Below are 13,698 nucleotides of genomic sequence, written 5' to 3'. Positions count from 1 at the left end.
TAAACAGTTCAAAATCAGAAAGATGAATGCACCGAGCAGGGGTGTCTGAGGGGGATGTGAGCAGGGGTTTCTGAGGGGAATGTGAGCAGAGGTGTCTGAGGGGAATGTGAGCAGGGATTTCTGAGGGGAATGTGAGCAGGGATGTGACGTGAGCAGGTGTGTCTGAGGGGGTCGTGAGCAAGGCTGAAAAGAAACACGCGGCAGAGCAGCTGGGAGGAGCAAGCATCCCGGGATGGGGTGGCTCACACCGTGGAGTTTGTCTTTAAAGCCCTCTCGGTTTTTCAATGTGAAAACACACACACTACCACAGGTCTTCAGTTACAAACACGCGTGCTGCTCCAGTGAGCCATCCCTGGGGGTGCACTCTGCCACCACCTTCCCCGCTCACTGCATTTCTTCTCAAACTCAACTCCTGTCCCTGTTCATAATGGCTTCCGCCTGGGGACTGTCAAGCAGGAGGACCACTGCCAGGTTCCAGGACAGCCTGGGCTAGAGTTAGGACCTGTCTCATCAACTCCCGGGACGTCATCCTCAACTGTTTTCCACTACAATTTTCATGAGTCATTAAGAGAGTCCGAGAGTGACGGTTTCTTATAGTTCCTGTAAGGCAGGAATGGGTAACTCCCCACCGTTGTGTTTTGTTTGTTTTGTTTTTTAAGTGGCTTTGAGAGGATGACAGGAAAGGAGCAGATGAGACTGTCCAGACAGCAAGGAGTACTGTGGGAGAACAGGGAAGAACACGAGGAGACAGAGGGAGCCCGTGAGGCACCTGGAGGACGATTTTCTTGTGAATGGCGAACTTGGCAATGATGTGCGCCAGCAGCAGGTGCCCGCTGTATTTGCAGGCGGGGTCCACGCAGGCCTTGGAGAGCAGGCAAGGCCACGCGAAGGTCATCAGACGGCGCAGCTTGCTGTTGCGGTTCTTGTTGTTGTCATGGATGTGGTGCGGGGCATGCTCCACTAGCAACGTGGCGTACTGCAGGAGGTAGATACGCAGGGAATCCAGCATGTCTGCTTGCTTCTCAGGGTCCAGGACCTGACGTGGAAGCAGGAACTCACTTTAGATTTTTATTATGATCATACAAGTCTGATCCTTAAAAAATAAACCTTAAAATATTCTTTTGCGGGCTGGAAAGATGGCTCAATGGATAAAGACACTTGCTGCCAAGGCTTACAACCTGGGTTCAAGTCCTGTAAGTCACATGGTAGAAGGACTGAACTCCCTCAAATTGTCCTCTGACCTCAATTTGTATTTATACGTGTGTGTGCACACACATACACAGACAGACACACAGACACACAGACACAGACACACATGTGAGGTAAGGGAGCCCAAGGAAAACCTCATTCCCACAAACCCCTACCACAGGCATACACATTCACCCATCTGCAAGGGCTCGCCACACAGAGGTGCTCCTGGGGACACCACCTTGGTTATAAACACACTGGTAATGCTCTCTGGGTTGTCTCCTTCTGGATTAGGAGGTCCTAAGAGCTGTTCTCCTTCCCCCTTCTCAAAGCTGTACAAGAAAGCAGGATTCAAGATGTGCTGCAGAACCTAGGGAAAGAAAAACATGAAGTGGAACAGAGCTGTGCGAACTTTTTGTGGTGATGTGGGGGGTGGGGTGGGCAAAGCAGAAGCATTCTGCATCATCAAGGTAGGACCTGACCAGGAGCAACTGTTCATCTTGACTTCCAGTCAAATGGCAACTGCCAGAGGCAGCCTAAAACTTCAGAAGGAGTGCCCACCTCAGCCTGGCTTTCCCTCCTCCCTTCAGACAAGTTATTCTGAATACACGGAAAGGATCTGTCTGGTCACTCAGCAGTGGCTTCAGCAAGACCACTCACCAGCCCACTACGTAAGCCTCTGCAGAGCTGCGGCGGTTTGGAATGAGCCCGGCTCCCTGGGAAGAGCCCTGGCACCTGCCCCCACCTCCTGGTAAGGATGGGCTCACCTTTGCTTTCAGTTCATCTCCAAAGTTGGGGTCATTAAACTCAACAAAGCGGAAGAAGAGGGCGCGCTTTTGAGCGATGCTGTAATTCTTGGGGATCTCTTCTTCCATATACTCTTTCAAGAAGGTCATATTGCAGAGGAAGCGGCCAGTGAAGGCTCGGAGCAGCTGGAACAGCAGCTCTATGTCGCCATAGTTCCTTCTGAAGGGCCAGGACAAAGAAGAGGTTAGCTTAGGGCTAACTCTGCAACTAGACAAAACCCAGGTTTGCGCCTTTTCCCTGTCTTTTTCCATTTCTCATCTGTGTGGCATGCATGTGGGTAAGCATGATTTTACATGTGTGTAGGAGGCCCAACGTCGATGTCTGGAATCATCTCAGATTGCTCTTCTCTCTCCTTCAAACCCGGAACTCACTGATTAGGGTCAATCTTGCTAGCCAGCTTGCCCTGGGAAATCCCATCTCTGCTCTCTGCCTTCTAAGGCTGGAATTACAGCCAGGTTGCCATACCCATCTGCCATTTCTATGGGTTTCTGGGGATCCAAACTCAGGCCCTGATAGGTGCAAATCATTGCCCTCCTCAGACCCCTGACTCACATTTTAAAGACTTGAGTTACCACCCACCCTCTGTAACAAATCTGACCACACTATCCAAGGATCTGTAGACCAGGCACATCAGTGACAAGGCCACAATCTAGGTTTTTGGACAGAGGAAGTCAATGCACCTACTTGCAATAGTTCAGCAGACAGAAGGCCAGAAGCTTGGGCTCCTTCCAGTTGGTGGCGGCCATGTTCTCTTTGCGGTGTCTTTCTTGAAAGGTCTCGCTTACCCACACTCGCCTCAGCTGGCTCACCAGAGAGTGCTGATTGGCCAGCCAGGCGTCATCGTTTTTAACTATGATGCTTATGATCTGTAAGGAGAGAGGAGATCACCACCAGGGTCCTGCAGCTCTGCTTGACCAAAGGGGCTTTGGGTTCTAATGAAGATGTGCTACCTTGATGGCCTGGAACTGGAGGTCCAGGCGCATGTTACTGGTGCTGGGTGAGCCAGGGCGGACCGCTGTCTGTGCTCCACCAGGCAGCAGCAAGGTGATGAACCTGTTGGGGTTTGCTGCCAACACATCCCTCAGAGGTCGGGCGTCTTTGTGTTTTAAGAAACTCTGAAAGTAAAAGAATGAAGAAGGCTGCTTGGATCAGATCCAACTCACAAAGGTGGGAAGATACAATTCCTACCATTCCTGGCTGGTCATTTCTTCAAAAAGGCAAACAAAAACAAAAGCCTCCTTCTAGAAAAGCTGTTGCTGGCTGGGAGTGGTGGTGCTCACCTTTAATCCCAGCACTCAGGAGACAGACAGCCAGTCCCAGGACAGCCAGAGCTACACAGAGAACGCCCCCTCCAAAAAGTTAAAAAATAAAAAGATGCTGGGCTGGAGAGATGGCTCAGCAGTTAAAAGCACATCTGCTCTTCCTTCCAGAGGTCCTGAGTTCAAATCCCAACACCCACATGGTGGCTCACAACCATCTATAACTGTAGTCCCATGAGATCCAAGGCCCTCTTCTGGTGTGCAGATGTAAGTGCAGACAAGGCACCCACATACGTAAATAAATCTTAAACAACAGGAGGATGCTTTCAGGACCAACAAGTCAGCTCAGTGGGTAAAGAAGCTGCCACTGAGCCTGACGACTTGAGCTTGATTTCTGGGAGACACGTGGGGGATGGAAATATCCAATTCCTGAAAGCTACCTTCTGACCTTTATAGATGCAATATGGCATAAACACACGCATAAGTACAGTAAGAAAAAAGTGGCATTTTCCAACAGCAATCCCATTTTTGGGTTGTGAATTTATAAGCCTAACTGTATTCGTTTGTTACAACCACCCAAATCCTCCCAACTAACTCTCGGGTTGCAGCTTTGCAGATGTTCCTGACATCCAGACCTCTGAGAAACACAAAGCCAGGACACTCAGTGGCAACACATGAGCCTTTAGAGGCTGAGCACACTGGCTGACAGCACTCTGCAGGGACCCACAAGTCACACAGGTTCCTACCATGAACATTCGGCTCCACTGGGGGTCGTTCAGTGTTGCTTCCATCATGAACAGCTCCACTGTCTGCGAGGGATGCCGCGTCAGAAACTTGATAAGAGGCTCTCTGAATGGACTGCCCGCCTACAAAACATAGGGCAGAAATGCAACCTACACCATCCTTCTTAAGGCCATTCCAGCAGTCACCCCGGTAACAATGCAACCCCCTCCAATTACACCACAACTAAGTATTAATACCAATATCCTTATATTGTCCATTTTTCTCATGTAAAGCATTTTAACAAAATGAGCCAGGCACAGCAGAGCAGTCCTGTTGTCCCAGCGCTTGGGAAGCTAAGTGCAGAGGATGGTTCCAAGTTTAAGTACATACAGCCTGGAATACTTAGGAAGACCTGCAAGGTGTTCTCCGTCCTCCACATTTACACCGTGACACGTGTATGCCCATACAACACACAAACAGGCAAGGAAGAAAAAAATGATGCTTTCCAGCAATTGCTGTTTTGTTTTTTAAAAAAGACCCCATGTTGGCCCCAATGCCAGACAAACGCTCCTCTCGGCCTTAATCAGAGAAGGTCTCTCTATAACTAACAACAAAGACGGGGGTTGGGGATTTAGCTCAGTGGTAGAGGTTGGTCCTCAGCTCCGAAGAAGAAAAAACAAACAACATCAACAACAACAAAACCCAATGATGTGGAGACTCAGGCAGCTCAAGGTATCAAGAGTAAGGAGAGATGAGTAATCAGTCCTAAACAGGGCATTTTCACTATCCCCTCTAGGGCGCAGAGGTGGTTGTGAAATCAGCAACAGAAAAATAAAACATGTAAGTCAGAAACAGGGAGATGGGTGGGGCCTAGCCAACTTGGTGGTGATCTCACAGGGGCTGAGGCTGCATAGGAGTGGGCCTGTCGATAGGCAGTCGTGGACGGAGCTGTATCTCATGGGCCTCACCCCTCTCTGCAGGACTATTAGCTACTGATGGATTCTGGGAGATGAGGGTGTCAACGATCTTCATGACTGACATGACTGGTGAGCCCACCAGGTTCCAGTGGATCATTTCATGCCTGTGGTCACTAGGTCGGTCCTGGTTAAACTCGATGGGTCACAAAACAATACCAAAAGAGCACAGAAAGGGGCTGTTGGTAAGAGGGAGGATTGACAGGAGTGGGAGGGAGGTAAGAAAGGGTTACAAATTCAATTGATTCTTTTTACATAAATCCCACTTAAAGGGAACAGTTCTTTTTTTTAATAATTTATTTAAATGTATTTTCTGTGCGTTGGTGTAAAGATATGAGATCCCCTGGAACTAGAGTTTCAGACAGTTGTAAGCTGCCATGCAGGGAACTGGGAACTGAACTCTGGTCTTCCAGAAGAGCAGCCAATGCTCTTAACCACTGAGCCATCTCTCCAGCCCCTTCAATTGATTTTTAAGACACAAAGTCTAAACTGAAGGAAAAAAACCACCAAAAACTAACTAAATAAAACCGTTTTCAGCCACACAGTTACTGGTGTGTTTGCCCACGCTCCAGTTCACACAGGAACATGTTAACAGCGTTATGAAGGTGGTCTGGTCAAACTCAGTAGGTCACAACACAACACAACAGAAAGACATGAAATTGGAGGGAGTGTGAAGGGCTACATATGATCAGAATGTATTACATACAGTATGAAACTGTCAAGTGAATACATTTTAAAATAAATTACAAAATAAAAATACTACAAGCAATAGATGGAAGGCAAATCAGAATGAACCCGCAGTCTGGCCGTACCTCAATCAGCATGGCGCGCTCCGTCTTCATTACAACCTCTAACAAAGGTTTGACCAGCGTTTGAGGTGCAGCTGGGATCAGATGGAAAAGGTTTATAATTGCCGAGCAAATTTTCATTTCCTAATGAATAAAACCAGAAACCATAAACAGGTCAATGAGCTTTGTGAATGGGGAGAGCAATCACTACAGACCCTGCTACCATCTAGCTACATTCACAAGGCTGGCCACCGAAGCACAGAGTCAACATGGAAAAGCCACAACTTACCAGGGTGACATCACAACTCTGTTTTGTCCTGAGGAAACTCACTGCCCTCGACCTTCAGCTCATCTGTCTCTGGGGGATAGGGCTCAGTGTGCCTGACGTGTGTATTATGCCTTTTGTTTTCAGGACACTGACAAGTGGCAGAGCTGACCCTGTGTCACCTAGCTAGCCCTTCTCATGGAGGCAGGGACCATCAGTCATCCCGAGGTGTGAGAGTGCCATCCACTTGTCATGTGTACTGCTAAGACACCAAGTTCTGAGAGCACAGAATCTTTCTGCCCTCAAAACCCAGCCTTCATGGAAGTTCAAAAAAAAAAAAAAGTTTATCCAGAAACTAAACTCCATAGTGAGTAATGACTGGTGATGAGCATCTGTCAGCCAGGCTAGAGAAAAGCTGACAAATGGCTGTGCTGGGTCTTGTTAGTGTGTGGGGACTCCTGAGCTTTGCACTGTACCATGTGCAGACCACTCAGTGCTGGGCTGCTCCAAGGGTCATCCCAACACCCCAGTCTCAGTTTTACTTCTGCTGTTAAGGGACATTTCTCCCCGGCTGCTAGATGGGGAAGAGCCCAGAGGCGCCACCACACTCCATGTGTGAGTTGTGTCTGTGGCTCTTAGGGACAAAATGGGGATGGATGACAGACACTGGCCAGCAGGAGCCTGAAGCGAGGATGAGATGCTGCTTAAACATCAAAGCAGGAAGCGAGCTGTAAATAGACTGCTCAGTATCTCCCCACCTCACTTTTAAGGCTTTAAAGAGAGCACACTCTCTCCTGAAGTTACATTTAAACAATGGTAATTTATGCCATAGATTTTTTTTTCAGCAGAAATACTGAAAAATTCTCCTTTGCTTTCTGTAAGACTGCCAGAAGGTGTTCTCATCCCCATTTTGCAGAGAAGGGGAAGCTGAGCTCGGCTGTCCAAGGACACAGTGCTGTAACTGCATCAGTGTGTGGGCATGCATGAGAGCAGGTGTGTGTGTTAGGAGAAGAGCTTGTTTCTAGTCTGAGGGAACTGGTGAGTCGTCAAGAGACAGAGGGTGCAATCATCCCCAACTTGTCGCAGGCCTGGACATCCTGTGAGGACTCTTCTCAGGAGGCTGCTGGCGGCCTGCACTTGTCATGACATTAGGACAGGGGAGTCTGTTCAGTCTCAGCTAGCATTGAGAGACTGCAATTCTGACACACAGAAAACACAAGAACGTAGGATCTGGCTTAAATGTCCTAATAGAGAGAGAACATGCTTGGCATCCGACAGTTCACAGCAATGATACTACGACAGCTCCGCCACAGACAAGACAGTACAGGTCACCGCACTCAAGGGCACAAGGCACTCTGTCCACTACAGGGTCACAACACAGCTAACAAAGTCACGGCAAAACCAGTGCGACAACGACCCCCTCCTGCAGCTGCACCGCAGTTCTCACCTCTACCCCTTCCATGGCAGGCTGAACCAAAACAAAAGGCACAGCGTGAAAACACGGGCAACCAAACGGAAAAAGTGTTCTTCACATTGCAAGTCATGACTGACTTAGATAAGGTTGCTCTCACCTCAAACTGACAGAATGGAGACAAGGAGCACCTCCCGCACTCTGAAATGCTCTCCTGAGGATGGGGAGGAAAATCATCTTTTTCTATTGATGTCATTGACAGAGAAACTTGCCACATACTCAAACACAGGCAGGGTTATCGGGGTTAACAAGACAGCACAGGCACGAAAATCAGAAAGCACACAGTAGTTAGACGCTCTGAAGTGGAAAGCACGCCTTCCACCCTCATATGTCAACAGCCCTTGGACAGGGTCTCACAGCCTGGGGTTCTTTCCTAAGTCAGAAGTTAAAATTGACCTTTCCAGAATTCTTGTGCAAGGAGAGAAATGGTAAGACTTTGTTGTATGCAAACACACTTTAAAGCCTTCCTTCTCAGAGTGAATAATTCAAGATTTTATGGCAAGTGCTGAAACAGTTTTAAAAACAAGGACAAAAATTCTTCCCCAGCTCAGCAGGAGAGAACCGGGCAGTACAGCCTCATCCCCCAGGCATGTCTAAGCCCCCAACCCATGAAGAGCACTTGGCCATTAGTGCAACACCCTGCCCGCCAGAGCATTAACTGTCAACCTGAGACAGCCTAGTGTCTCACCTGAGGGACTTCCCACATCAGTTTGGCCTGTGGGCATATCTGTGGAGAATTGCTTCCATTAATTGGTACAGGAGGGCCCAGGCCACTGTGGGTGGTACCATGGGAGCCAGTCTGGGAACAAGCCAGCAAATTGTGTTCCTCCACGGTTTCTGCTTCAGGTTCCTGCCCTGATTCCCTCAGTGATGGTCTGTTAAGCTATAAACTGAAATAAATTCTTTCCTCCATTACCTGTGTTTGGTCAGAGTATTTTATCACAGCAACAGAGAAAAAACTAGAGCGTCCCCAGAAGTGGGCTATGTGGTCAAGCAGTCTCTGTAAACCGGCACTGTGCGTGTGTGCACAGGTGTCACACATGGTCTGTGTAGGCTTAGTGTCAAAGAGGCCACCAAGACATGGAAGATACCAAAGCTCCATCCCCAGAGAAATCAAATTACAGAGGAGCTTGTGTTTATCTTTCAGTCAGCTATGCATGTATTCAAGTACGGCGTCTAACTAAGAGCTGAGCAGTGGCCTGGCCCTGGGTGGAAATAATAATAAAGCCATGGTCACCTACTCTGCCCCGCTGTTCACGTAGGGCACTCACTGCACAAGGACAGTGCCCCATGCATGGGGACATGTCTATACCCTGCTTTCTCAACCCATACCTCCAAATAACATTCTACAAAAGTCCACAGTATTGTTTTAACCCAATAGAAGTCATTTACTCACACATTAGATCTCCGGCTTTTTGTTGTTGTTCTGAAAACATTGTTCTTAGTACATCCATTTACTGGATGCAGGCACACACCAGGGTACGTTGTGGAAGTCAGAAGACAACTTGTAGGGTCCCAGGGACTGAATTCCAGTTGTCAGGATTCATGACTAGAGCCTTTAACTAGCTAAACCATCTCATGGGCCTCTGATTTTTGGAGAGTTAATTTAAATGTCTTTTCTAGAACTGACTATGTGTTTTGAAGGTCCAGTTTATTTTTTGAAGGTCTGTGTGGGTATCTAAGAGATGAGAGGGGAGAACCAGCAGAGGCTGGCTGTACCCACCCCAGGGCTCAGGCTCCATCAGCTCTCTCTGCTCCGCTCTCCTACCCAACCTCATTTGATTTTTAATATACAAGTAAGAAATCTTCCCATGGGCCTTACAGGAAAGAAGTTTAAAATCCTGGTTGACCTCTGCTTAGCTGGCACCTCAGAAGCAGCAGAAACAGGACACAGAAACAAAACACCTTCAATACAGGACGTTCAAAACAAACGACACAGTAAAGCCAAAAAAAAAAAATTCCGGGTTGGACTGAGGCAACGCATCCAACAAGGAAGCAAAGGGGACAAGAGCCATGCCCAGGGGGGTCCAGTGGGGGACCCACTATCATACTTAGAGAAAATATTGTAAAAATTAGCATACACAATTTTAGAGTCAAAACAGCAAAAAAGCTGGCATTTTTAAGAGACAAGAGACTTTCAGGCCAGACATCAGATATTTAAGAAGACTTAGTTATATTAGTTTCCCTGGAAACAATGTCAATTTGCTGTGTGCGCTAGTCATTTCATTTGTAATAAACAGCGGAGGTGTGAGGAGGCTGTTCCTAGAAAATACCCATGCAGGTATTCGGGGAAGGCTTTAGTTTCTATCGGGCACTTAGTTAGACACCAGGAAGTGACAACTGGCTGGGAAGGACCACCATGTAACAAACAATAGAGAAGATACAACCTTGCAGAGGCTAGTAAAATGGAAACATACTGTATACTTCTGGAATGCTTGTCAACAGAAACGTCACATTAAAGTGAGCAAAAGGGAGATGGGAAAGAAACATGAAGGAGGTTGTTCAGCCATTAGGAGCACTACAGCACACTGCACATCAACTGTGATCTCTATTTCTGGCGTGCATCACCATTAACTGCCAGTATCAGCTGTCGAGCGTGGGAACCCTCCCACAAACAAGCTGGTCACTCACGTTTCCGTCACTCCTCTGGCCCCCTTTGTGGGTGATGACCACCACTTCCATCCACTTGCGCAGATGTTGCTGTTGAAAAGAGGAAAAACCACATCCTCAGAACAACTTCCAGGAAACCCTGCCCTTCAGCAGAAACCCACAGTCATTGATCTCCCTGGGCTCCCATCACAGAAACAGTCTAGTCATCCAGCAAGAGACCAACAGGTGTGGGGTCTTGTTCTGCAACAAAAGGCTGAGCTTCAGCTGGAGGCATCCTGACTGACACCACAGTTCCAGTTCCCACCACTGTTCTCTGGATCCCGTGCCAGACTGGGGCGGAAGCAGAGACTTCATCTGGACCAGGAGCTTCAAGGTCCGTGCTGTGCACAAGCCCATGTGTATTGATGAGAGGTGGGGCTGGGGATGAGGGGCTCTTGTAGACACTGGGACGTCTAAGGGACTGGAGGGAGGGAGAGTGTGCTCTAGGAAGATGAGCACCAAGGGCTCCACCAGCTACTGTGGCTGAAGGGAACCTGGTGGGGGGAGGCAGTGGGGGAGGGAGGGAAGATAAACATGGATTCCTTTCGATCAGAGGCTGGAGAAAGGACTCCATTTGGGGATCTGTCAATGAATGAGGTGTTGTGAAGCTCACTAACACCATGCAGAAGCCCCAGAGCAGCGATAAAAAATAATGGTATGCTAATGGACAAAGCATGTAGATGACTGAAGACCTGAAAAAACTGTCACATGTCCTATGACAAATGCAGACCACCTGGAAGGACACACAGGCCACCTTTGGGAGGGGAGACAGGGTGGGGGAGAAACTGAGTATTTTGGAATTTGTTTTATTTTTTTGAGACAATGTCTCACTGTGTAGCTCTGGCTGGCCTGGAACTTGCTGTGTACACCAGGCTGGCCTCAAGCTCACGGTAATCCACGTGCCTGTCTCCCAAGAGTGGGACTAAATGAAAGAGTGTACCACCATACCCAGCCACCTTTTGCATTTTAAACCGTATGAATGTTGTTTATTTCTACAAGTCTTTTCATTTATTCAGTGCATTATGGAATTATGGAATAAGTTTACATCCATATATCTTACCATCATCTGATCGCAAAACTTATCGTTGAAGGAATTGGGGAAGAGCCGAGTAACGGAGGTCAGCCGATTCACGACATTCAGTGTCAAGCTCCGATAATCTCCCAGCATCATCAGCAGAGGCCGCATGTGCGTATGAATCTGATCTACTTCTATGGTGGCACCTTCCAAAAACTAGTCAAAAAGGAAAGTTACCCAGAGAAACAGGTGGCAGACAGAGTAACGGAATTTATCAGCTCCAACAGGGAATGTCAGTTTACCCTTGGGAAAAGGGAGCACGGATTTCAGGCATCCCAGGAAGTACTGACAGCCTGGATCTCAGCCTTACTGCGTTTCAAGATTCTCTACGACATGGGCAGAGACGCTGCAGCCCAAGGATTGCAGGTGTGGCTCTCACACTCACCTTCCTCATGCAGGCTTCTCCAGCCTCCTGCAGCTCACTGTTGGTGGAGTTGAGGGCCTTGAAGAGCGCGGCGATGATTTTCTCCCTGGACTGTGGGAGGTAATTGCAGGCAGCGAGGGCATCTTTGGGGGAAATAAGTACATTTTTATTCCTCACCCAAGAAACAACTCCGTAATTTTCTTCTCTAAAGGATCCTACCAATCACAAGCCATTAGCCCTCCCTCCTATTAGCTGCCATGAGAAAGACAAAAGAGCTGGGCTTGGTGGTGCACCCCTTTAATCCCAGCACTTGGAGCCGGGGCAGGTGATCTCTGAGTTCAAGGCCAACCTGGTCTACACAGCAAGTTCCAGGACAGTCAGGACTACACAAGAAAACCTTGTTTCGAAAAACAAACAAACAAACAAAGACAGAAGAATATGCGATCTTCCATTAAATTGGTCCGTAGGGTACTTTCTTGGTTAATGATTAATGTGAGAGGGCTCAGCCCACTGTGGGCGATGCCATCCATGGGCAGGTAGCCTTGGGGTATATCAGAAAGCAGGCTGAGCAGCCATGGGGAGCAAGGCAGTAAGCACTCCTCCATGGCCTCTGCTCCAGCTCCTGCCTCCAGGTTCCCTTCACCATGGATTGTAAACTGTAAGATGAAATAAACCCTCTCCTCCAAGTTGCTTTTGGCCATGTTCTTTACCACAGCAACAGAAACCTAACTAGGACAAGGATTAACCAGTCCTGATCTAGCACATTTCCCCAAACAGCAAAAGTTCATTTGTGGTGAAAACTGAGAGGAAACGGGATTCAAACACTCTTTCTGTCATTCAGAACCCTCTAAAGGGGGTGGGAGAGAGAGTTCAGTTGCTAACTGTGCATACTGCTCTCAGAAAGGATCCAACCTCAGTTCCCAAAACCCACATAGGCTAGCTCACAACTCCTATAATTCCAGCTCTAGGGAAGTGAATGTCCTGTTCTGGCCTCCACAGGCATCTGCACACAGACACACACAATAATAAAAATAAATCTAAAAAAAAAAAAAAAAAGGGCCGGGTGGTGGTGGTGCATGCCTTTGATTCCAGCACTCAGAAGACAGAGGTAGGTGGATCTCTGAGTTGGAGGCCAGCCTGATTCAAGAAATTCACAGAATAAGGGTTTAATGCAGAGAAATTGTCCATTTATTTTTTTATTTTTATTTATTTATTTTTTGGTTTTTCGAGACAGGGTTTCTCTGTGTAGCTTTGTGCCTTTCCTGGAACTCACTTGGTAGCCCAGGCTGTCCTCCAACTCACAGAGATCCGCCTGGCTCTGCCTCCCAGTGCTGGGATTAAAGGCGTGTGCCACCACCGCCCGGCAAAATTGTCCATTTATTAAAGACAAACTATTTAACTACTTAAATCCTAGCAATGTTGGTACAACTTGACAACCAACACAATTTCTGATTCTATCTTTGAAAGACCAACAAGACTAGACATTTTAGGTTAACTACGATGAAGGTTGCCAGATTCTTTGTATGACCATTCTACGCTCTACAGCTTGATTCTCACAGGCATGCACTTACTTAATGCCGCAATCCGTAAAGGCACGAGTGACGGAAGGCTTTTGTAACAGGGCAGCTTGGTCAGAGCCGCATCCTCCGCCTCACACAAATTCAGCAGCTAGCACAGAAAAAAGAAGCTTTTAGTTTGTCCCACTTCTCCGCGGGGAACAGAAAGATTCCGAGTTACACACAGCATCAATTTGCCACAAACACTGCAACAAAATTAATCCAGAAACTCAACTCAAAGCCTAAAGAATTTCAACAATCAACTGAGGCCCTGCTTCCTTACCCTAAAGTCAAACTCAGCTAAGCCACCCTAGATCACACCTGCCTGGTTGTGACACCATCAGTTTTCTGTCAACCCTAGAATAGTCAGTGTTTCCCCGTGGACTGACAGGCCACAGGCCACATGGTGTCACGTCCTTGTGATGATTAGTTTTAATTGTCAAACTGGGAAGAAGAGTCTCAATGGGGCAGGCCTGTGCGTATGTTTGTGGGGGACTGCCTGATTATGTTATCAATGTAAGAAGCCTTAGCCAGAACAAGGCAGCGCCATTCCCTGGGCACAGGCTCTACTCTACTCTC

At 47.8% G+C, this 13,698-nt stretch overlaps 1 protein-coding gene across 11 annotated transcripts in view; it reads right to left on the bottom strand.

Moving 5' to 3' along the window:
* Window positions 1-13,698, bottom strand: part of Trrap (transformation/transcription domain associated protein) — a 97,249-nt gene that overhangs the window by 43,443 nt on the left and 40,108 nt on the right. For 7 of the 11 annotated variants that reach the window (XM_052754426.1, XM_052754422.1, XM_052754424.1 and 4 more), the window contains exons 28-40: window positions 13,135-13,231; window positions 11,585-11,706; window positions 11,185-11,355; window positions 10,107-10,175; window positions 7,576-7,629; window positions 7,452-7,472; window positions 5,764-5,883; window positions 4,001-4,120; window positions 2,946-3,110; window positions 2,680-2,861; window positions 1,956-2,154; window positions 1,430-1,558; window positions 770-1,036 (exon numbers count right to left, since the gene is read on the bottom strand). In XM_052754426.1, the coding sequence (XP_052610386.1) occupies window positions 770-1,036; window positions 1,430-1,558; window positions 1,956-2,154; window positions 2,680-2,861; window positions 2,946-3,110; window positions 4,001-4,120; window positions 5,764-5,883; window positions 7,452-7,472; window positions 7,576-7,629; window positions 10,107-10,175; window positions 11,185-11,355; window positions 11,585-11,706; window positions 13,135-13,231 (1,716 nt within the window). The remainder of the gene's footprint in view (window positions 1-769; window positions 1,037-1,429; window positions 1,559-1,955; window positions 2,155-2,679; window positions 2,862-2,945; window positions 3,111-4,000; window positions 4,121-5,763; window positions 5,884-7,451; window positions 7,473-7,575; window positions 7,630-10,106; window positions 10,176-11,184; window positions 11,356-11,584; window positions 11,707-13,134; window positions 13,232-13,698) is intronic. The other 4 variants (XM_052754427.1, XM_052754429.1, XM_052754431.1 and 1 more) reach the window with 1 other exon arrangement.

This window comes from Peromyscus californicus, unplaced genomic scaffold (assembly GCF_007827085.1).
Source record: "Peromyscus californicus insignis strain IS unplaced genomic scaffold, ASM782708v3 Scaffold_2__1_contigs__length_46816999, whole genome shotgun sequence".
In the NCBI taxonomy this organism is placed as follows: Eukaryota; Metazoa; Chordata; class Mammalia; order Rodentia; family Cricetidae; genus Peromyscus; species Peromyscus californicus.
The sequence above is the reverse complement of the archived record's forward strand: the minus strand, read 5'-3'. Positions and strand labels throughout refer to the sequence as shown.